The sequence below is a fragment of the Rattus norvegicus genome, chromosome 20 (genome assembly GCF_021556685.1).
Source record: "Rattus norvegicus strain SHRSP/BbbUtx chromosome 20, alternate assembly SHRSP_T2T, whole genome shotgun sequence".
Lineage (NCBI taxonomy): Eukaryota > Metazoa > Chordata > Mammalia > Rodentia > Muridae > Rattus > Rattus norvegicus.
In genome coordinates, this window is record NC_141553.1 from 27498082 (window position 1) to 27522414 (window position 24333).

Genomic DNA, 24333 nt, shown 5'->3' on the forward strand with positions numbered 1-24333 from the left:
TTCCGCAAGATTTTAGTTATTTTCTGGAGGAAATGCCCATTTAAACAGGTCCAAAACCTGCAATAATGATTCCTAAGCATAGCTTTGTGATGTGTTGGTTAAAAAAAAGGTATTTTTCCTCCTTGAAGTGTTTTTAGAAGTGAGCTAAAACCAACAGTTACAGAAAGATACAATTTCACAAATCTTTCAAACTGGCATAGATGGAACCCAGAGCAAGGGCTAGACAGTTGCCTTCTTTGTATGCTGCAAATCCAGCCAGCATGCCCAGGGCTGAGCTTTCTGTGAGTGCTTCAAATTTTTCTGTCTCCTTGTTTGGTTTTCCCAGTGTGTGCCTTTCTCCCCCATCCCAGGCTCTATTAACAGGAAAGACCTGTTGGTAATGAATGCTGTAATGGAACAATGATTAACAAAGAGTTTCCTCACTCATTTCCTCTAATACTGTATCCTGATTATTCAGGAAGGCTGGGACTGAGAAGTGAAGACTGAAGAGAGGAAACTCCAAAGCCAGCCTCTCTGCTTATCTGCTGACCCACTTGTCTCAGAGCAATCCATGACAGATGTATAAATCACCAAGTGACTGTCCAGCATCTGCATTTCTGAAATAAGGACATTGGCTAAGTTCCCAATCATTGGTTTTAAAGCCGCAGTTATTAACCCTCCTTCCTCTTGCCTCTCTGATAGGAATATTTTCAGAACTCCAAAGCCTACACAGAGAGAAGCAGAGCTGTTGCTTTTGGGGCTCATGTTCTCCCACACCACATAATCTCTTGGAACATAATATTTCTTGCTTATTGTATTTGTGGTGATATCAATGAGAAACATACCCTATAGGCCTGGCTCCTTTATCTGAACATTTGGTTCCCTATGGTGGTGCTGTTTGGAGAGGTTGTGGGACCTCGAGGGAGGAAGTATGTCACTGGAAGTGGGCCTGAGGATTTATTGACTCACCCCACTTCCTGCTTTCTTTCTCTGCTTCCTGTCTGTGAATAAAAATGTGATCAGCCAGCTTCCTGTTCCTGCTACAGGGCACGCCTTCTCTGCTGTGATGAACTCTGTCCTTCTGGAACTGAAGCCAAAATAAACCCTTTCTGAATTGCTTTTGGTCAGTCAGAGTTTACATAGAGCGTTCCAGGCCAGCCAAGACTACATATTGAAACCCTGTCTCAAAAAAATCACTAAGGAACTAGAGAGATGGTTCAGTGGTTAAGAGCATTAACTTCTCATCCGCAGGACCCAGGTTTGATTCTCACAGCCCACAGGACAGCTCACAGTTGTCTGTAACAACCAATTCCACCAGATCTGATGCCCTCTTCTGCCTCCATGGGCACCAGGCATGCAGGTGGTACAGACATACACACAGGCAAAAAAAAAAAAAAAAAAAAAGAGTACACAAAAAATAATTTTTAAAATTATGCTAGAATATGTACTTCTGGTAAATATTTAAGTTTACAGTGAAAATTTTTAAATACTGTCCTAAAATAATGCAGGAAGGGGTTTTACATATATGCAAATTATCTGGGTTGAGAGGTCTGTATCTTTCATTAAACTTATAAAGGTAGACAAGGCTGGAGAGGTGAATCAGTGGTTAAAGGACTTCTACAAAGGATCCAGACTCAATTCTGAACACCTACATAGTAGCTGACAACCATGTAGAATTCCAGCTCTAGTAGATCTAGAGAGGCTCTCTTCTGCCCCTCATAGACACCAGATACACATACAGTGCACAGACATGTGTGCAAACAAAACATGTACATAAAATAATAAATATTTTATAATCCTTAAAGTTAGAATATGTACATCAAAAATAATTAAGCTGTCAGAGGTGAGACTAGCTGTTTATTGTGCCCTCACCTTGTATAGTCTCTCTCTCTCTCTCTCTCTCTCTCTCTCTCTGTGTGTGTCTATGTGTATGTGTATATATGTGAGCACATATGTCACATATGTACCTGTGTATGTAAAAGTTGAGGTTGTTTTATTTGATTGTTCTCCACTTTTATATTTTGGGACAGTGTTTCTCACTAAACCTGAAGTTAGTTCATCAGTCAAACTAGGTTGTCTGGCCAGTGAGCCTTGTTCATCCATCACTCTGCCACCCTCCCCAGGCCAAGGTTACAGGAACACACATCTACATCTATGGGTTGGTTGGTTGGTTGGTTGGTTGGTTGGTTGGTTGTTTGGTTTGGTTTTTAATGTTGGTTTTAGAGTACCTCCCGTTTGTGCAGTTTCCCAGTACCAACACAGAGGAACATGGTCCCAAAGCTAGCTGGGCAGGTGACGCACACCTTTAACCTCAGCACTCAGAAGACAGAGGCAGGCAGATTTCTGTGAGTCCAAGACCAGCCTAGTCTACTACACAATTTCTAGGACAGCTAGGGCTACAAAGTGAGACTATGTCTCCAGAAATAAATAAATAAAATAAAACCTCCTTTGGTAAGGAGTTGATTGGCAGAGAGCACTTTCCTAACATTCACAAGGCTTTGGTTTCAACACACACACATACTATAAAACAGCAAAAGCCACTTTTGTTTGTCTTTTCATGAAATAGTCTCATTCAGTACTTGTTTCGTGTGTGTGTGTGTGTGTGTGTGTGTGTGTGTGTGTGTGTGTGTGTGTGTGTAAACTGACGGCCTTCATGTTTTCATTTCAGTTTGAAGGAAGAAAGTACTGTGAGCATGATTTCCAGATGCTCTTTGCTCCCTGCTGCCACCAGTGTGGTAAGTTTTACTGTTGAATATAAGTGAAAATAACTCTCACACACTCATACAAGTCACTATTGTAGTTTGTCTCTATTGTGACAACAAAGCAGTGTTTATCTCTCTGTTTTGCTGTTAAACTAAAGAAGGACCACAATCTAGAGAGAATTGATTGTTAAGGGCACGTGGGTAAAAGCCGGTAGTGGGCCTTCTGTACTGCTTTTCCCTCTGCACGTACCCTTTGCCAACTTGCTTGTGGACTGGCCAGGGAAGAGACGGAGAACGTTTCAGTTGACTGGATAAAGGTGCATATGTACTTGACTCACTCACTGTAGCCATGTGAGTGGAGATTCAACTAGAACATTTCCAGGGCTTGGAGACCCTAAATTCAGTGTTAAAAATGATTAGTGAAGGAAGTCAGTATTTCAAAAACACAGCGAGAACAAAAAACAGAAAATACTTTGTAGAGACTGAAGTTATAACACTCAGGGGTAGAAATGTGCTTAGCATTCATAAGGCCTTGGTTTGATCCTCATGGAGTGAGGGGTTGAAGGGGTGTGTGTATACATGAGAGTAAAAGGAAAGAGTGCTGTAGGTTTTAGCTGTCTTTGTCTCTTGTGACCATGAACAGCTAAGAGGCACTGGGAAAGCTCAGCACATAGAAGAGCTTGGAAAGGAGAGCCATGCTATGCTGTGCAATGCTATGGCATGGTATGGCATGGTATGCTATGGCGTGATGCAGTACAATATGGCCAGTTTTAAAATGTGGCTGCAAAGTTAAAAATGAGGACCCAGATGAGAGAAAGATTATTTGTCAACAGACACTCCAACAGACACAATATAAAAGGCCTTCTTTTAAATTAGGCTGGTAATGCAGACCCATGATCCCAGATACATGGGAGGCTGTGTAAGGAGGGTCTCAAGTTTAAGGGCTCACTTGAGGTCCTATGATAAAAGGTAAAAGGGAAAATTCCGAGGGCTGGAGATGTGATATCTTAAAGACGACTTAGGGGTAAGGCAGTAGTTTAGTATTGGAGGAGCACTAGAGTCAATCCCTTCGTAAACACTTTCCCTTTTATTTATAGCAAATAAGACACCTCACCACATACTTTGTGCTTTACTTTCCTATAGGTGAATTCATCATTGGCAGGGTTATCAAAGCCATGAACAACAGCTGGCATCCTGAGTGCTTCAGATGTGACCTCTGCCAGGAAGTGCTGGCAGACATAGGGTTTGTCAAGAATGCTGGCAGGTAGGAGTTTCCCGTCCTTGTTGGATGTGGGTGGACGAAGGGACTGTTCAAGTCTCATGTATTTTTTCCTGTAGAGTATGAGGCACTGCTCTAGGGTTTGGGAACTCAGAACTAACCATGACTTACTCAGTACCCTGGGAAATGACCCCAGAGCTTGGTCCCAAGGTCTGTTACTGCTTGTCTCCAGTTCCGCTAGGAGAGGTGGGCAGTGATAAAGTCCATGTGCATCATGAATTATTAGTGGAAGAGATTTTTCCTGTACTTTGATTCTGGTCTACTAATAGCACAGGAGATAGTTTTCTAAAAAAAATGGTTTCTTTAATTTTTAGTCAGAGACATGAGAAGTATATATTTGTAATGATTAAAAATAACTTTTTTAAAATTTAAAATAAGATTTTAAATTTCCATTTCGGCCCTTTATAGACACCTGTGTCGCCCATGTCATAATCGTGAAAAGGCCAGAGGCCTTGGAAAATACATCTGCCAGAAATGCCATGCCATCATTGATGAACAGCCTTTGATTTTCAAGAACGACCCTTACCACCCAGACCACTTCAACTGTGCCAACTGCGGGTATTACAGTATTTTCCCTGACATTGTGCAAGACGGAATTAAAATGAAGGAGCTGAGTTACCTATTTTTCTGTTACTACAGCAAACCAACTTATTTTCTTCAAGATTTTATTTTATGTTGCATGTGTACATGTGCACACATGCATGTATTGTGCACCTAGGGTCTTGTGCAGGCTAGGTAAATGGTCTGCCATGGAATTAAATCCTCAATTCTCCAACTTTTAGTGTTAGACCTGTAGAAGAACAAAGAGTGTTGTATAATGGCTCTACTAATGATCTATGTTAACTGGTTATTCAGTCTTCAATGAGTGAGTTTATTAAGTAGGTAGTAAGCAAAGTAAAAGAACGGTTAGCAGACAGAACATCAGAAGCAGCAGACAGAGACATACACTAGATCAGATGCTTACAATATTCAGCAGAAAGGAGCAGAATAGCTCAGTGGAGAGAGCATGTAGAAGTAGCATCATCAGGTTAGGCATCTCCAACATCTAGCAGAAATGGCTAGAGACACTCTGCAGAAAACAGTGGCACTTGGGTTATGTTTTATGTATATTGGTGTTTTGCTTGTATGCAGTATATGCACTACATATGTGCCTTGTGGCCATGGAAGTCAGGTGAGCTCATTAGATACCCTTGAACTAGAGTTAAAAATGATTGTCAGCCATCATGTGAATGCTGAAATTGAACCCAGGGCTTCTACAAGGACAACCAGTATTCTGAACCACTGAGCCATCGCTCCAATCTCATGTTAAGTTGTTGATTGTGAAATTTCTAGAAGAGCAGAATGGTCTCTTTATGGACCACAACAGGCCTGATGGTACCAATGGCTGAACAGTGGTAACCTCTGTTGGAATTGGTTCAACTCCCAGCTGAACCTCCTTCTCAACAGCTCAGTTCTTTTAAAAGCCTTAGTTGTTTGCTGTCCTTCCTCCTTTTTGTAGCAGTAGAGGGTCAGCCTGCACCCAGAACAAGGAGTCTTAAAGGACACTTAAAATAAATATGCTGGATTCTGAGATTTGGAGAAATGGCTCAATAGTTAAGAGCATTGGCTGTTCTTGTAGGGGACCTAGGCTCAATTTCTAGCACCCACAGGCAAAGCATAACCCTCTATAACACCAGTTCCAGGGATTCTAATGCCCTCTTCTGGCCTTTTTGTGTATGCATCAGGCACACATGCACAGACATACATGCAGACAAAGTACTTATACACATACATTTTTTAAGCCCATGACAATTTGCCAATGTAATTTATCTTTTCTTACCATTTTTGTCTTATTAGTTTTAATAGTCTTTGACAGTTTCATGTGTATATAACATGCTTTAATGAAAACCACTCCCATTCTCTTCTCTTATCCTTCTATAGTCATACATATACACACACATATATATATACATATATATAAATACATATATATACATATATATATAAATACATATATATACATATATATATAAATACATATACATATACATATACATATACATATACATATACATATATATATATATATAATAGTCCACTGAGTTTATCTAGGGTTGCTTGCAAGTATATGGCTGTGGATTATTTTCCTGGATCGTGGACACCTTACCAGTGGCTACATCCCTGAAGATAAATGAATTGGGTACCTGTTCAGTTCTACAATAGTATTCAGTTTAATGTCTTTTGGTGGACAGGAAGGAGCTAACTGCTGATGCTCGGGAGCTGAAAGGGGAGCTATACTGTCTGCCATGTCATGATAAGATGGGGGTCCCTATCTGTGGCGCCTGCCGGAGGCCCATTGAAGGGCGAGTAGTGAATGCCATGGGCAAGCAATGGCATGTGGAGGTGAGTACAGCCTGCCCAAGGAGAGCCAGTGCTTCCAATCTCCATGCCTCAAAGTGTGCTAGCAAGATAACAGTTTAAGGATGGAACATGGACATCTTGAACAACAGTTGACTTTTGTCCTAGTTTCTCTGTCGCTGTGACTAAAATGAAACAACCTGACCAAAGCAAGTGTTGAGGCAGGAGGATCTCTCTAAGTTCAGGGCTAGCCTTGTCTACAAAGGACAGCTAGGACTGACTACAAAGAGAGACCCAGACTCAAGAAACAAAACAAACAACAGCTAACCAAAAGCAACTCGGGAAAAGAAAGGGTTTACTGTGGATTACAAGTTATTGTCCATTGTGAAGTGAAGGGAAGGGAAGAACTAGAGCAGAGATGAAGGAGATATGCTGATGGCTTGCTTCCAGGGTCATCTGTCAGCCCCTGCCTAACACAGCCAGGCTCTCCTGCCCAGGAATGGCACCACCCACAGTGGGCTGGACCCTCCCTCATCAATCAGCAAGCAAGAAAATATCCCACAGACACACCCACAGACCAGTATTATAGAGGCAACTCCTAGAATTATGTCAAGTGACAAAAATGAACTAGCACAACTTTATAGTAAATAAAAATCTAGATTGTTGTAACATGACAGCATAGTGCAGGATGTGTACTTTGTTCTTAAATCTTTCTTGAGGACAAGATTGCCACTTCTAACAAGTTATTTCTCAATTATAAATACTGCTAGGATGCCCATCTCTTCTTTCAGAGGTCTTATTTGATGGGATGGTATTTTGTTTTCTTTTTTAAAGATCATTTTATCAAGTGTGTAGGAATGTTTTACCAGCATGTGTGTGCCTGGTGCCTGTGAGGGTGAGACAAGGGCATCAGATGCCCTGGAACTGGAGTTATGGATAGTCGTAGGTTGCCATGCCGGTGCTGGAACCAAACCCAGATCCTACAGCAGAGGAGTGGGCGCTTCTAACTGCTAAGTAGTTACCTTTGGTTTTGGTTTTGGTTTTTTGAGACAGTTTCTTTAGGTAACCCTGGCTATCTTGAAATTGGCTCTGTAGACTAAACTGACTTTGAATTCACAGAGATCTGCCTGCCTCTGCCTCTCTAGTGCTGGGATTAAAGGCATGTGCCACCTCGTTCTGCTGCTGAGCAGTTATCTTAAGGTAACCCATTAGAACCTCATAAACATCAGAATTGAGACCATAAAAGTATCTTGTCTTGCTGCATGCAATGCTTCACACCTTTAAAACCAGCATTCAGGAGTCAGAGACAGGCAAATAAATATCTGTAAATTACAGACCAACCTGGTCTACAGAGCAAGTTTTAGGTCAGCCAGAGCTATAAGATCTATATAGTAAAGCACTATCACCAAAAAATGGGCGTGGAAATCTGGTTATTACTCTTCTCTAAGAATTGATTAACTTTGAGTTACTTCGTTAGATAAATTATAGTATCTCAAAAATAATCTATTCAATTTTTTTTCTAGCATTTTGTTTGTGCCAAATGTGAAAAACCATTTCTTGGACATCGCCATTATGAGAGGAAGGGCTTGGCCTATTGTGAGACTCACTATAATCAGGTAATGATTGTACTTACTAGATATTTGATAGATGCAAATTGAAACTCATCAGTGTTCCAGTGTAGAGAAAGTTCCTTGGAAAATGTGCTTTGGTCTACAGAGATGTATTTTAAATCATTGAGTCTCAGAATACTCACTAAATAATGTACAAACAATATCTGTATGTCTACCTTTACCCATAATCTCCCTTTGCTTCCTCTGGGTGCATCTGATCTTACTATATAAAAATAGCTTTAGGGTTGGGGATTTAGCTCAGTGGTAGAGCGCTTGCCTAGGAAGCGCAAGGCCCTGGGTTCGGTCCCCAGCTCCGAAAAAAAAAGAACCAAAAAAAAAAAAAATAGCTTTATATTAATACATATCTTTTATGTACAGACGTGTGTGCATTTAAATGTCCAGAGTTTTTTGTTGTTTTGAGATTTTTTTTATGTTTATGCGTGTTCGTCCAAATATGTCTGTGAACCGTATGTGTACAGTGCCTATGGGGGACAGAAGAGGGCATGGGATCCCCTGGGATTGAAGTTAAAGGTGTTTGTGAGCTACTGTGTGGGTGCTAGCGATTGAACCTGGGTCCTCTCAGCCAGTGCTCTTAACCACTGCAGTCCATGCATAGTTTTTTGGTTGTTGTTTGTTGGGTTTTTGTTTGGGGGTTGGGTTTGGTTTTTTGCAAGGTGAGGGCTTGTTTTTTTGTTTGTTTTGGTTTGGTTTTTTGGGTGGGTGGGTGGATGGTTGATTGGGTTTTGGTTTTTCAAGATATCGTTTCTCAGAGTAGCCTTGACTATTTTGGAACTAGCCCTGCAGGCCATGTTGGCCTCAAACTCAGACGGACTCTGCCTTCCAAGTGCTGGAATTAATGCCATGCATCACTACTGCCCAGCTTATGCATAGGTTTTTTAAAAAATGTTATTTTTAGTTCTTTGAGAATTTCACACAATATGTTTTGATCATATTTAGCCCTACCTCCCTCTAACTCTTTGCAGATTTAACCTACCTTCCTATATCTTGCCTTATAACCCCCAGTTCCATGTCTTTTGTTGTTGTTGTTGTTGTTTTAAATAACCCATCTACTGCAGTTTGTGCTCCCATTTACACTGGAGAACGGCCAGCTCACCAGGAGCTATACTCTTAAAGAAAGTTGACTTTCCAGCCCCGAGTCCTCAATGTCCATAGTTCCTCAGTTAGTAGTCAGGACTTTTAACCATAAGCATCTGATGCAGTCGTGTTCCTTTACCCCAAATGTTTCAATGTATATTTCCCTAGAATACAGAACTCTGGTATATATCACAGTTATCAGTATTGATAGAGAACTTTGATTTATTCTAGTTTTATCATTTAGGCATTTACTTATCTATTTACCTAGAGACAAGGTTTCTCTGCACTACCCCAGACCAATAATGTTCTTATAGTTCTTTTTTTATTTCCTGCTATATATAAGGTTAGTGTCACTATTGTTATATTTCTTTAGCCTCCTCATATATGGAACATCTCCAATCTCCTTACTATATGCTTTTCCTTTTGGCTGTTCAGTTGGTTCTCCACTATTATTTGGAGGTTGTGGGCTCTTGGCTGGAACAGTGAAGAGGGGCTGGTCGGTCTTCCTCCCCGCCGCTCCTCTGTGTTCATTGCTGTTCCACTGGTGCCTACAGGCTTGGTGTTGGCCATATCTGCACTGGAAGTTATGGCCCCACCCCGTCCAATAAACAGCCTATACACAGTCACTTTCACAAATGTCCCCCTCATCACTTTCTCCTTACATTTAGTAGCCTGCAAGAATGCTGCCTGCTCTGGGTGAAATGAGAGTTCCCCAGTTTAGTGCCATTCCTGTTCAGTTGGCCCTCAGCGTTCTGCTTGAACAGCCGACACCTTCCCTTCCTGGACATGGAGTTGTTTTGTTTATCATTCTTATCCATAAGGACTTGAAGGTTCTTGTATTTTTTATTATTTTGGTGCTCAAATTGTCACAAGGAAAGATATGTTTAAGAGAAGAAAACTGAGTGAGTTTCATTGTGACTAATCATTTCCTAATTTTCTTTAGAAAGAATAAATTCTAAAATTTAGTTGCTAGCTACTTGGTTTTTTATTGGTAAACAGAAAGAATTGAGATCATATTTTTTGTTTATTTATTGTTGGTTTTCTTTATTGTTAAAAACTTGATTCCAACCCAGCTTGAGCCTTCACCACGTGTTTCTTGTCTTTTTCTCAGCTATTTGGTGATGTTTGTTTCCATTGCAACCGTGTCATAGAAGGTGACGGTATGTATCTGTGGGTGGATGGGACCACTCTGTCATAAACATACTTGGGTAGTGTGAAAATGGAAAGAAACTAATTGTTCCTGTGCTCTGTAATGTGGGCGTTGTCCGTGCTTTCCTCTTGCCATGCTTCTCCAGAACTCTACAGCAGCGAGGTGGGCTACCAAGGCAGCACAGCTGCTGTAAGCTGTACAGAGTTGCTAGGACTTACTATGTAGACTAACCAGGCAGGACAGATTGGCTGTAACACAGAGGAGGCAGCTGTGTCTGCTCATGGTCACTAACCAGTCCTGCCAGAAATTTCCTGACAAAGTTCTAAACAACCGTGTTTGCTACATGCTTTCTGGTTCTCAGCAGACGTCTCCTAATCAGGAAATATAAGGTTAGTTCAGGACCATTGTTAGTACACTACAGTCAGTTTAACTCCTCCCTGCAGGAGACACTGTCTTATAAAGGACAAAGGAAATTATGTGATTATTGTCAACTTAAATTAAAATCACAAGTTTAAAATTTTTTTTTTATCTAATTCATATTGTTTCAAAGGTCTTCGAGCAATGTCAGAAAATCTCATCAGAGCAACATGAGACAGACAGGTTGTCTACTGTCCACAGTGTTGAGAGGGAATAGTATTTTAGTGTCTCCAATTTGTAAGTAAAGAAAAGTTAAAAGTTAAGAACAAAATAGGTTTAGAGAGAACACTGCTCAGAGGATAATGCTTGTGTACTGAAGACCAGAGTTCTGTCCTTAGCACCGTGGGAATGCTGCTCAAGCCATGCCACCCGCCTGTGATTCCTATGCTGGGAAGGCAGAAAAGGGCTCCCCAGAGCAAGCCGCCAACCACACTAACTGGATTGGCTAGCCCTGAGTTCAACTGAGAGGCCTTTCCTCCTCCATTAATAAAACAGAGAGTGATCCAAGAAAACTGTGTCAGCCTCTGACTTCTCTTTATATGTGTGTGTGTGTGTGTGTGTGTGTGTGTGTGTGTATACATACATACATGCATATACACACATGCATGCATGTACACCTACACATGCACACATACACAAAGACATGCAAAAAAAAAAAACAAATGAAGACACAGAAATAGTTTTTGCTTAAATTGAAACCTACCTTTCCAATTAGGTGAAAAAAAGCCAGGCACTCAGGTGACAGACATTGGGGATCTCTATGAGTTTGGGGTCAGCCTAGTCCATGTATAGTGAGTTCCAGGTCAGCCCAGAGTTTCATAAGTAAGACCCTGCCTCAAAAACCAAACAAACAAGTGAAAAGATAGCCATAATCAAAAGTAAGTTGGTTAGAAGCACACGAATAGCATCAAGCTTTTGGGCTGTGGTTTTGCAAGGGGGAAAAAAACCAAACTTCTTACTAGGGATAATGATGCACATATGTAATTCCAGAATCAAGGAGGCTAAAGCAGGAAGATCAGGAGTTCAGTCCAACCTGGCTACACAGTAGGACTCTGTCTCAAAAGTTAAGGAACCTCTCAGGAAAGAAGGCCTGGGCCCCTCTAGGTGCCTGGGGAACAGCCTTCTTTGTTCTTCAGGGTTGGAAACTGAAACCCCTCTTCCCACAATGAAATGTTCCCATGTGATCAGATCTCTCTCCCCCACAGTGGTCTCTGCCCTCAACAAGGCCTGGTGTGTGAGCTGCTTTGCCTGTTCCACTTGCAATACCAAACTAACACTCAAGTAAGTATTTGGTCTAATCCACTGTGATTACTAAAGCTAAACATTTTAGATGCCATTTAGAATCCAAAAAGGGAAGTGATTGATTCCTGTCTCTTTTTTCTCTTGAGTCCTTCTGAAAGTACATGTTCTTCTTTAATTGTCCCTGTTCTGTCCCTTCTTTGTTCTACTCAAAGGGATAAGTTTGTTGCAATTGATCTAAAGCCAGTCTGCAAATACTGTTATGAGAAAATGCCAGAAGAGCTTAAGAGGCGACTTGCCAGACGGGAGAGAGAAGCAAGGGATAAAGAGAAGCAGAGAAAGAGAAAGCCAGTGTGTCTGTAACCGTTCTATCCCTTCCACACCATTCTCACTGCTTCTCTGTGGTTAGTCTCTTAGGATGCCTTTCTTTTCTGCTTGTCTCTTTGTTGTACTTTTTTTTTTTTAATGCATGCTTTTGTGGTCATCAGAGAGTGAAATACTTGTCCTTTGTAGACTTGATTCTTTTGCCTTTTACAAGTATAAAGCTTAATGAGCTCCATCCTCAGTGTCTTAGTCAGGGCCTCTACTCCTACACAAACATCATGACCAAGAAGCAAGTTGGGGAGGAAAGGGTTTAGTCAGCTTACACTTCCACATTGCTGTTCATCACCAAAGGGAGTCAGGACTGGAACTCAAGCAGGTCAGGAAGCAGGAGCTGAGGCAGAGGCCATGGAGGGATGTTACTTACTGGCTTGTTCCCCTGGCTTGCTCAGCTTGCTCTCTTATAGAACCTAAGACCACCAGCCCAGGGTTGGCACCACCCACAATGGGCTGGGCCCTCCCACTTGATCACTTATTGAGAAAATGCCTTACAGCTGGGTCTCATGGGGGCATTTCCTCGACTGAGGCTCCTTTCTCTGTGATGATTCCAGCTTCTGTCAAGTTGACACACAAAATGAGCCAGTGGTACACTTACCAAGGCCTCATATGTACATACCTCCCTTGGCTCAGCTTTTCTGTTACAGTGTGACAGAGAAACAGACACCTTTTCTTTCCAACCTTTACATGGTAGTGGGAACATCTTAAAGTATTTTTATGATTATTAACTGCTGCTGTTCTTTGCTTTCTTTGCCTAAAATCATTTAACTGAGGAAGCGAGTGTCGGATGTTTTAGAACCACATGTTCTCAGTGCTGAGTTCTCTTAGCATGTCCTCTCTCTAAGCAAAGCCGTGTAGATCGAATAGCGAGCCTGTCTTCTGCAGTGCTTGTGCATGCTTGCTCCCTGCTGCTTGTGAGTTCAGTTCCTTGAGTTTCCACACTCTTACTCTTGTATGGGATGTACTTCAGTCTTGGACATTCTGTTCAATTACGGACATGATTATTTCATGGTTTTCCTCATGATGTTTGAACTCTAAAAGAAATGTTGCTTAATTTTCTTATTTCCTTTTGTTGACGAATTAAAAGACAAATATAGACTTCAAAGAAGAGAACTAGTCTCTCTAAAGCAGGAATCATATAGTTTAAGTGTTTACCATCAAAAATAGTTTTTGTTCTAAGAAAATATTTAGTTTGGTCATAGGTACAGAATACATGTGGTTCTAAAAACATCCAACACCCAGAATTCCTCAGTTAAATAATTTTAGTCAAAGAAGCCAAAGACCAGCAACAGTTGATAGATGTAAAAGTACTTTAAAACTGTTCTAACTCCTATCTAAAGATCACAGAGAAAAGGTGTTAGGCCACACTGTGACAGAAGAAATTAGTTGAACCTACACATGAGACACAGCTGTACATGTAAGCCTCTTACTACCATTTAAACCAAACTGCCCAGCAAGTATTTGATTTGCCAATTGGCAACATTTAGCATTTGAATCAACATTGGTTTCTTTGTTTAAAAAAAAAAAAAAGCCAAGCCCATTCATGTCCTAATAGTTAGTATAAAAGGTATGTGTAGGGGTTGGAGATTTAGCTCAGTGGTAGAGCGCTTGCCTAGGAAGCGCAAGGCCCTGGGTTCGGTCCCCAGCTCTGAAAAAAAGAACAAAAAAAAAAAAAAAGGTATGTGTAAATAGGTGGGTAGGAATTATTCTCATTGTTCTTTAAAATCACCTCAATGCTGGATGTGATAGTATACACCTTTAGTCTAGCACTAAGGAGCAGAGGCAGGCAGATTTCTGTCAGTTCAAGGCCAGACTGCTCTACATAGAGTTCTAGGCTAGCCAGAGCTACATAGTAAGAAACTTCCTCAAAAGGAAAAGAAACAAAATGACCTCAAAACAATTATTGTTACCCATTAACAGGGTATCACTAGGCTTATTCTATAAATGCTTCCTAGTGATAACTTCACAACAAATGAACAGGTTATAAAGTTATATACTTTTAGAGCTTGGAATTGAGCAGCACTAAGCTCTTGCAATTAGCTGCTCTGAGTATATTAGAGATGGAGACCACCTAAGAGTTGTTTTCTCCAGAGCTGTTTATAACTGAATTGATACTGTGTGTTCTTCTAGCTTTAAAAGCAGAATCATGTTCTCTATTGAACTACCGCTTAAAGAATACTTAAGAGCTGTCCCATTACTTTAGAGCTCAGGAGCTATGGCTAGCTTTTTTTTTTTTTTTTTTTTTTTGGTTCTTTTTTTCGGAGCTGGGGACCAATATGGCTAGCTTTTTGTCCCCATAGCTAAAATAACCTAGTATGTTTGATTTAAGCTCTTTTTTTTTTTAATTCAGGTAATTTTTTTAAATTAAAAGACAAAAGGAAAATCATTTGTACAGGAAAAGATGAAACCTTATAGTTGCCTAATTTAAAATACTAAATACATAGTAAGATCCTTTTACCTTCAAAAAATACATCACTCACATTATAAAAACTATTTCTTTGTGGGGCATGGTGGCTTTAATCAGAGCACTAGGGAGGCAGAGGCAAGGGTATCTCTGTTAGTTCAAGGCAGCCTGGTCTACAAATTGAGTTCAGGACAGCCTGGGCTACACAGAGAAACCCTGTCCCCAAAAAACAAAACAAACAAACAAAAAAATCCAGTTTTTCTTTGCTTTAAATAAGTATGTTTGAATAAATTTATTGGCAACATGCATGGTGTGGTTCACGTTTATAATCCCAGCACTGGGAAAACTGGGAAAAGAAAATCCCCGTGAGTTCTAGGCCAGCTAGACTCCAGAGTGACACTGTCTCAACAGACTAGCGGGTAAGAGGCACTGAGAGAGGAAAGCATTGCCTGATACTCTAAAGTTGATTGACTTTATTTGGGATGAAGAGAAGGCCCAGTGGTTAAGAGTGAGGAGAAGGGTTGGGGATTTAGCTCAGTGGTAGAGCGCTTGCCTAGCAAGCATAAGGCCCTGGGTTCGGTCCTCAGCTCCGAAAAAAAAAAAAAAAGAGTGAGGAGAAAGCCCAGTGGTTAAGAGTGAGGAGAAGGCCCAGTGGTTAAGAGTGAGGAGAAGGCCCAGTGGTTAAGAGTGAGGAGAAGGCCCAGTGGTTAAGAGTGAGGAGAAGGCCCAGTGGTTAAGAGTGAGGAGAAGGCCCAGTGGTTAAGAGTGAGGAGAAGGCCCAGTGGTTAAGAGTGAGGAGAAGGCCCAGTGGTTAAGAGTGAGGAGAAGGCCCAGTGGTTAAGAGTGAGGAGAAGGTCGGTCCCCAGCTCCGAAAAAAAGAACCAAAAAAAAAAAAAAAAAAGAGTGAGGAGAAGGCTCAGTGGTTAAGAGTGAGGAGAAGGCCCAGTAGTTAAAAGCACTTGCTACTCTTTCAGAGGACCCAGGTTCAATTCCAAGCACACATATGGCACAACTGCCTCTACTTCCACTCCCAGAAGATCTAGTATCCTCTTCTGACCTCCATGAGCACCAAGTAGTACACAGACACATGTGCAGACAAAATACTTATACATAAAAGATAAATAAATCTAAAAAGATAAAATTTTATTAACTTTATTTAAATTATATCTATATTAGATTTAACTGAAACTGAAACACTGAGTAAGATTTAATAAATAATCACGTGTTCTAAATGTAGGAGTATAGAACCATATATAAACATATTTTTTCAACTGATGCCAATCACTCTTTACATTTATCATAATAAGAATTTGGATTAGAATTACAGTTCTTTTTTTTTTTTTTTTTTTTTTTTTTTTTTTCAGAGCTGGGGACCGAATCCAGGGCCTTGCGCTCGCTAGGCAAGTGCTCTACCACTGAGCTAAATCCCCAATCCCTAGGATTACAGTTCTTTACTGACATGTACATAGATATTTTATATGTGTGTTACATTGTGTCTTCATTTATATGTACTTTCTTGAATTTGCATCACTTTATCACGTTTGTGCATGTATTGTACATGTGTGTGCTGGATACGTTTCCACTAATTTCTTTTTTATTTATAATTTTCTTTAGGAATAAATTTGTGGAGTTTGACATGAAACCAGTCTGTAAGAAGTGCTACGAGAAATTTCCTTTGGAGCTGAAGAAAAGACTTAAGAAACTATCTGAGACCTTAGGAAGGAAATAACTTTTGGTGTCTTTTTTCTCTTTCTTTTAACCAATATTACTTAACCTGATCCACCCTCATCTACTTTTGCTTAAAACTGTATCAAAGCATTAGAGAGAATGGTTCTCTTCATTTCTCTTTTCTCATTTAAAATGAAAGAACATGTTTATTTCCATGTAAAACACAGATGAAATCAGGACTTTCATTTCTTTAGCCATATTAGTAGTAGGCATTAATAGTATATAGCCAAAAAGCAAAACAAACAAAAAAAGTTGAAGGGTAGTTTTAATTAAGCCCTCCAAAATATAAATTTAACTCTTCAGAATTAAACACCCTGCTCTATGGACCAACAGAAGCACTTGCTGCCAAACCTAGTGGACTCCTTGAGAAAGTATCTGTGGCCATGTCCATGTGGGTCATGTGGAGCGAGAACTCACTCCCACAGTTGTCCTCTAAGCTCCACAGACGGCCGTGGTGCATTGCGCTGACACACATAATTCATAAACGTAATAAACAACCACTGTTCTAAAGAGTCAGCTCTTACATGACTCCCATTTTAAAGGACTCTAAGCTTTGCTTTCCTTTATAGCATAAGAAAATAATTTCCTATTCATATGCTGGGAGAGGAGATAAGTAAACTACCAAAATAGCTCCTATGTATAATCATGTGTTTATCCAGTTAGCACTGTAAAAGGAACATACATATTACTAAGAAGCAAAAAATTTTCAGAGTATTTTGATTTTTTTAATTAAATCACTATGCTTAATCTTCTATTTTGTTCTCCTTATAAATTTTTCCTTCATAAATTACTTAACATACTTATAGCTACTAATGAGTCTTTTACATTTTTTGAGCAAAACAAAACAAATTGTCAGGAAAATATTGCATACATTGTGATACTGATGAAATGAAGCATTTTAAAAATATATTACACAATTGTGCTTCTAAACTTAATGTAAAATGCATAGTATTCAAGTGGGACATGAAATGCACTATTATGCAGCTTGAAATGTATCGATTTCCAAAGTGAGTGTGAGCCGGGTGCAGCGGCACTAGGCGTCGATCCCGGCACTCTGGAGGCAGAGGCAGGCAGATCTCTGAGTCCTAGGCCAGCCAGGGTTGCGGATTAAAACCTTGACCGTATCTCATATTACCTTTGTGCTAATATCTACATAATCTAACTTGCCTTAGAAAACTGCATCTTCTAATCAGGAATTCTAGATATTCCTATAATACCAAATTAAGTATTTTGACTGAGATTCATAAATTTAGAATCATTTGCCACTGATTAAAACTTTAAAAATTCTTTTCTCAGGAAGCCAATGAAAGTTAACTTCTATCCTATTATTAGAACTATGCAGATATATTAAAACATTTTAATGAAGGCTTTTTCATTTCAAATGTATAACTGGGTTTTATTTACTATAAAGTAATAAAACTATATAAATGATACTTTTAGATTGAAAGAGGGTAGTAAGAGTAGCAAATCCTAAGTTACAGTGTGAGATGCTATCTCCCAAAACATCCTCACAAACAAAAACACTAGTGTATCATTTCACCATAAAGAATACCTCAGGAGCCTAGGACAAAACTCAGTAATGGAGTCACACCAGCCTTAGGACCTGAGTTTGAACTTGGAGACAAGTTGTTCTCTGGATTTACAAGGTAGCCAACTCAGCCTAACTAGCGAGCCCCAGATCCAAGGGCTCAATCCTGTATCAAAAAAAGCAAGGTGGATGGCTCCTGAGGAATGACAGCCAAGACTGACATCTGGCTTCCACATCCACACACACATATGCACACATTCAGAAATATAGATGTATACACAAAAAAGATATCTCAGGATGCTGTTACTCTGCCATTAAAAGTTTGCAATCGTGAATTTTTAAAATACTTGGTTATGCACATTGTAGAATACATTTCTGTTCATATAACTAACTTGTAACCAATCTTAATAGTCTTTCTTAATAGTCTTTGGGAATTAAGAGAGTCATAGGTGATTAAAATGTATATGCTTTGTATTTGTGTTTAGCATTTTAAATCTGTCTTTACTTCTGATAATAAGAACCCACATTTCTTCGGTGTGCCTTTGTCAGCTAAGAATGTCAAGCAGTGATTACCTTAAAAGTATTCATGAACTATTGTACGTGCATTTAGGCAAATAGTTTGTAGCCCAGGGTCCTGGTGCTAAATTCTTACATGCCTCACTAGAAGTATGGAGCAGAAAAGCAGGCGTTCCTGTGCTTTCCCCATCTCTTTAGATGTGCGTGGCCTTGCCTGACTGCCTTTGCTTGTGTGACATCACTTAGCCAGAGTCCCCACTGCTGGCTTTGCTCACTTCTCTTTAGACAATATTCCAGTAAGCTTGATCTCATAATTATGTAGTAATTCATCTAGAGATGGTGCCTTTCACTGTGGGGTATAACATTAGAGCCCTTAGTAAGGAAGGAGATGGAGGTCTAAATGGGGCCAAGACAAAGACTTTATCTAGTTCCTATTAATTGTAGGCTTTCACTGGCTGCTGGCATTTGTCATTGAACATCTCTGAGTTTCTGAGAACAATCTGAAGTAATTCATTGTGCTTATGAAATTTCTAAGTGCCCTTTTTGTCCTTAGTTACCATAATGTAACATGGAAAATGGATACACAAAAAATATTTTGTGTGTCATATTCAAAGCCTTATTAATACTTTGCCTGAAATAGGACATTTTGCCTCATTCATTTGCCAAAGTAGCCAATTCCAAAATAAGGAAACTTTGATGTGGGCTGACAATATTCTTGTGTTTTATTTTAGATTGTAAACTTGATGGTAAGAAATTATATCAATAATTGTGCTTTTTATGTACCAACCATTGCTGTGTACTTTTGGTGCTTAATAAATATTCATAATTATTATAGTGAGCTACATATCATTTAATTTGATCTAATTTTAAAGATTCAAACTTTCAACTAGTATAATATGTTAGAAACATATGTAAGTAAAAGAAAATGGCTTGGGTATTGTATAAGCCAAGTTTTAGCACCTTTTGTATTAGCTTTCACTGGGGCAACATAGGTCCCAGATAGAGAACCATTCTACCCATATAGCTTGCTGATGTGATTTTACTGGATGAATTTCCAGCAGTATGGGTGAAGGCTACTTAGAGGAATGTGGATAACTTTAAAACAGCTGTATCAGAGAAAAGCTGCATCACTTCAGAATTGGGACAACTTCCCCAAAGCTGCATAAATGGAGCCCCATACTTCAGTTACCTTTCCTCCTACATATTCTAGCACCTCTCACATTGCTTCTGGAGCAGAATCACTTGCATCTGGGGTCAGGGTGTGCAGGAGGGAACAGAACGCTCCTATCTCAAGTGAGGGCCTAGTGGCCTCCCACACACACCTCCTGTGAGGAAACTGTCTTGCTCAGGGTTTCTTGTGGGTAACTGTAGCTATGATTATGATAGTATTTCCTGTCTTACTCCAATGACAACATCCACAGTGCCCCAGAAGGTGTTGGATAGCAGAATAAACACTTAATATTTTTAGCTCTGGAGACCCATTTGAGATTTGGCCTTATGTTTGTTAGATACATCAGTTCATTGCACACTGACCAAGTGCCTGGCAAGAAGCAATTTAAAGAATGAAGAGTCTCTTGTGATGAGGAAACATGAGTCAGCTTGCTCACATCTGGGCAGAGCAGGAAGTAGAGGGAGGCCTTGGCTGCAATCAGTTCCTGGCTATCACCCTTAAGACCCACCCACAGGAGCCTCATGGACATAGTCCATATCCCAACCTTATCATCCAGTAAGTGCTCTGCCATGAACTGAATCCCAGCTTTCACTTGGATTTTCCTCTCTTCACAGAACATCTGGGGCCTTCCTTTGTGTACCTATGAAATACCCATATGAGTAGATTACAGACCACCACAAATAGAAGGCCACTTGAGAGTGCTTTATTCAAGCCTGTGACCAAGCACACATGCCGTGAAGTGAAACGGGGTAGGGTTTATAAAGTCAAAACCCACAATCACATCACACCAGAATGGCATGGGGAAAGAGCAAGAAGTTTCCAAATTTTCATTTCAGTTGGTTACCTTTTGTTGTATGTTGTAAGACAATGGACCTTCTGAAGCTGTTGATGTGACTGTGTGAAAATGTTCTGCTCATCTGGGCAGGATGTGCTCAGCCACTGGGAAGAGTGAGGTGAAGACTGTGGTCTTAGGGAAAGTCAAAGCACTGACTCATAAAAGGGCTTGCATTGGGTCCTCAGGTACATTAGTTTAGCAGAGGCTCTTCATTGCTTGACAGAGTTTAATAACTGGTTAATTAAACAGGGTCTGTAAAGGAGAGGGACAAAAAGACCTGGGATATCACTCATGGTTCCAATCAAACTAGCCATGGGACTGACTTTTAGGAAAACATTTATATAATAAGGACCAACTGTTATTTGGATGCATGGTCTGGTATGACTGACTGAAGACATCAGACAATTATTAAATAAACATTATTTTTAGAAGCAGCAGAACAGGTGAAAAATTTCACGTGTCAGAATCCAATCCTAGGTAGCCATCCATCATGGCTAACCCTATAGGAAGCATTACAGCTAATAGAATTACTGTGAGTCCAAAAAGAGGAAGGAACATGATAATTCCTATCTCCCAGTGTCTGCTGTTGGCTTCCAGGTTTGTCACAAGTGCAGAGATGAAGACCTGGTTGCTGTCACTTCTGGTAGGTGACTTGGAGAGGACTCTTCTAAAGATAGTGTTGTTTTCTTTTCCCTGGGTATTTTGGATCCACAGGATGATACCTGTGACTAGTGTTTAAATGGGTGCTCATGGTTAAGCCTGCTGTGCTGACTGGCCCTGTATCAAAGTTGGGTAATCAGTTGCCTCTCAGCCCTGAAATTAGCTTTTGCTAAGAGGAGAATTGGATGCTGGGATAGAAGGCATAGCTAAGTGAACTAGCATGCAGGTCCCATACCAGCTATCAGGTTTAGGCACAAGGTTCCACTTTTCACAGCACCCACATATGTCTATTTGGGAGACATTGAGAAGCGAGTAATTAGTATTTGCCTCACTGTTACTTGAGAGTGGGTGCAAACTCTAAGACCCTCCATTGGGTAAGAGAATCCATCCCCCTGCCATGTGAGACATGGGAAACAATTTGTCCTTTTTAATGAGACTTTCCTGGCCTGTCTCACACAACTAGAGACTGTGGAGCAGAGTCAGACTTTATTTTCTCATCCCTATCCTGTGATGAGGCCAACATGCAATTTACTCTGGTAGAGTCTGCATCCCATCCAAGGGAAAGGGTATGTAATTCTGGGAATGTCCTGCTACACAAGTATATTGTGAATTTAACCCATTTACTCAAGTATTCAATCCTCATAGCCAGTTCTGTTTAATATATCTGATTTTGAGTATTATTTTATAAACTTTAGAGTTACCTGCATTAGACTTAATTTTTGAAAACATATATATATATATATATATATAGAGAGAGAGAGAGAGAGAGAGAGAGAGAGGAGGGAGAGAGAGGGAGAGAAAGAGAGAGAGTGTGTGTGTGTTTCAAGATAGGATTTCTCAGTTTCTTTATATAGCCTTGGCTGTCCTGGAACTCATTCTGTAGACCAGGTTGGCCTCAAACTCAGAGATCCATCACTCTGGTGGTTTGAATAGGAGTGGCCCCATAGACACACTGTTTGAATGCGTGGCCCATGGAAAGTGGCACTATTAAGAGGCATGGCCTTGTTGGAATAGGCATGGCCTTGTTGGAATAGGCATGGCCTTGTTGGAATAGGCATGGCCTTGTTGGAGGGATGTGCCACTGTGGGGGTGTGCTTTGAGATCCCGTGTATGATCAAGCCATGCTCAGTGGTCCTCACAGTTTTCTGCTGCAGCCTGCAGATCAAGATGTAGAACTCTCTGCCCTGTTCCAGCATTACGTCTGCCTATATGCTGCCATGTTTCCCACTATGACCATAAAGGACTAAACTTCTGAAATTAAGCCAGCCCCAATTATATGTTTTCCTTTATAGGAGTTGCTGGGGTCATGTTGTCTCTTCACAGCAATAGAAATTATGAGACATCCACCTTCTGCTGCCTCTTGAGTAATGTAATGAAATGCATGTACCACCACTGCCTGGCTACAGAATAAGATATAACTTGACCTCTTCCTCCAATCTTATCTGTAAATGAGTTATATTTGTATTTAGTATGACTACAAATATACAACTGTTTGTACCAATATTGTAAGTAATCTGGTGTCATTAAGAACACTTATTTATAAAGTGGCTGATCATTAATTTTTTTGGCTTAAATCACTTTTGTTTCAACAATTTATAATAAGTAATTCTCATGAGATTATAATTTTATAAACTGAGGTCATTTATCCCTGTTAAAATTTTTGAGCCATTGGCTTACGGTTAAACAGTACCCTTTTAAAAATATCACGAGATTAATAACATTCACAAATATATTCTATCTGGTGTAAGACATTTTTTGACTGAAGGGTGTTGGGCAAGCAATCTCTTGGGACTTTACCCAGCATGCATAACAGCCTTCCCATAGCTGCATCGGTGACTCCAGACCCTGCTGCTTAGTTTTCAACCTTGGTACCCTCATTTCTCCAGAAAACCTTGAGTCTTCATGTCATTAGGGCCCAGTTGCTTGCAACTAGCTGTGAGGAGTGACTGGTTACTAATGTGAGGGTTCAATGGCACCTCCACCCCTTAAAGGAATATTAACATTTAACAAGCCCAGTTATGATTGCTTTGAGTAGACACAGCAAGTTACGGAGATGGTACTTGTTCAGCTTAGAAGATATTAGGCCACATCATCTTAATAAAAGAGTCCAAATTATATATTTAAGGTAATATTATAAATTATATTATTGTGTAATACTGTCAGATCATTAGGCTTTATATATTTCTAGGTAATAAGTTTGTTTTTTATTTAAATTGTCTTATGACACCTAACAGAAATTAGATGACTATGATACTGGAATTATTGAGAGAGTTAGACAGGGTCCCTTTTATTCTTTCCATATATGAGCATCCCATTAGCCAGCTTTATCAGAGACACCTTTATGCCATGGGATAAACAGTAGTAGCCTCTATTGGAAACAGTCTACCTCTTAGCTGCTCCCCAGTGTACAGTGCCTTTCCTGGGATGTTCTGTGGCTCTCCTCTCCGTCACAGAATCATGGGGCCAGCTTGACTCAGGACGGGTGCAGAGCAAACCTTGAGACAAACATGCTTGGGTCTGAAGTGAGGAGGCCAAGTCCTATCTCCAGAGCCAGCTTTCCAGTGAGCTAAAACATCATTTAATAATTTAAAAAAATTATACATACCCTGAAGGGGTATGATTTTATTATTTGCTTTCTAGGTACATGTGTTTTGTTTGCTTGTGTGTCTCTGTGCCATATACATGCCTGGTGGTGTTGAAGGCCACAGAGGATGTGGGGGTCCCTGGAGCTGAAGTTACAGATGGTTATAAAGTATCGTGTGAGGGCTGGAAACTGAACCTGGGTCCTCTGCAAGAGCAGCCCGGACTTTGTTTTTCCTTAAGACTGAATCCACTGAGCTATCTACCCATAAGCAGTTTGTATGTGTATGGAGATAGGGGCGGACAACCTGAAAAACTTCGTAAGAATCGTTCCTTTTATAAAAACGTCAGGTGGGCTGGAGAGATGGCTCAGTGGTTAAGAGCACTGACTGCTCTTCCAGAGGTCCTGAGTTCAGATCCCAGCAACCACATGGTGGCTCACAACCATCTGTAATGGGATCCGATGCCCTCTTCTGGTGTGTCTGAAGACAGCTACAAGTGTAACTTATATAATAAATAAATCTTTAAAAATAAATAAATAAATAAAAACGTCAGGTTGGGTTGTAGGATGATGTAACGATTCTATGAGGCAGGGAGGTCTAGGCTCCTTTGTGGGTCAATTATATATATTTGGCTCTTTTAAGCATGTGAGTACCTGTAACCTAGCACCATTAAACAGAGAACCAGACATCTACGGCATCAAACTGTTTTTCTTTCACCTTTAT

General features: G+C 40.2%; 1 protein-coding gene across 18 annotated transcripts in view; it reads left to right on the top strand.

The window, feature by feature from the left end:
- Positions 1 to 19200, top strand: part of Lims1 (LIM zinc finger domain containing 1) — a 108633-nt gene extending 89433 nt beyond the window's left edge. For 9 of the 18 annotated variants that reach the window (XM_087598235.1, XM_087598232.1, XM_087598233.1 and 6 more), the window contains 8 exons: positions 2648 to 2714; positions 3825 to 3945; positions 4369 to 4518; positions 6192 to 6342; positions 7821 to 7913; positions 10114 to 10162; positions 11775 to 11850; positions 16205 to 19200. In XM_087598235.1, coding sequence (XP_087454361.1) covers positions 2648 to 2714; positions 3825 to 3945; positions 4369 to 4518; positions 6192 to 6342; positions 7821 to 7913; positions 10114 to 10162; positions 11775 to 11850; positions 16205 to 16319 — 822 coding nt within the window. In that variant the 3' untranslated portion in view covers positions 16320 to 19200. 18 annotated transcript variants of the gene reach the window in all.
- The last annotated feature ends 5133 nt before the right edge of the window (positions 19201 to 24333 follow it).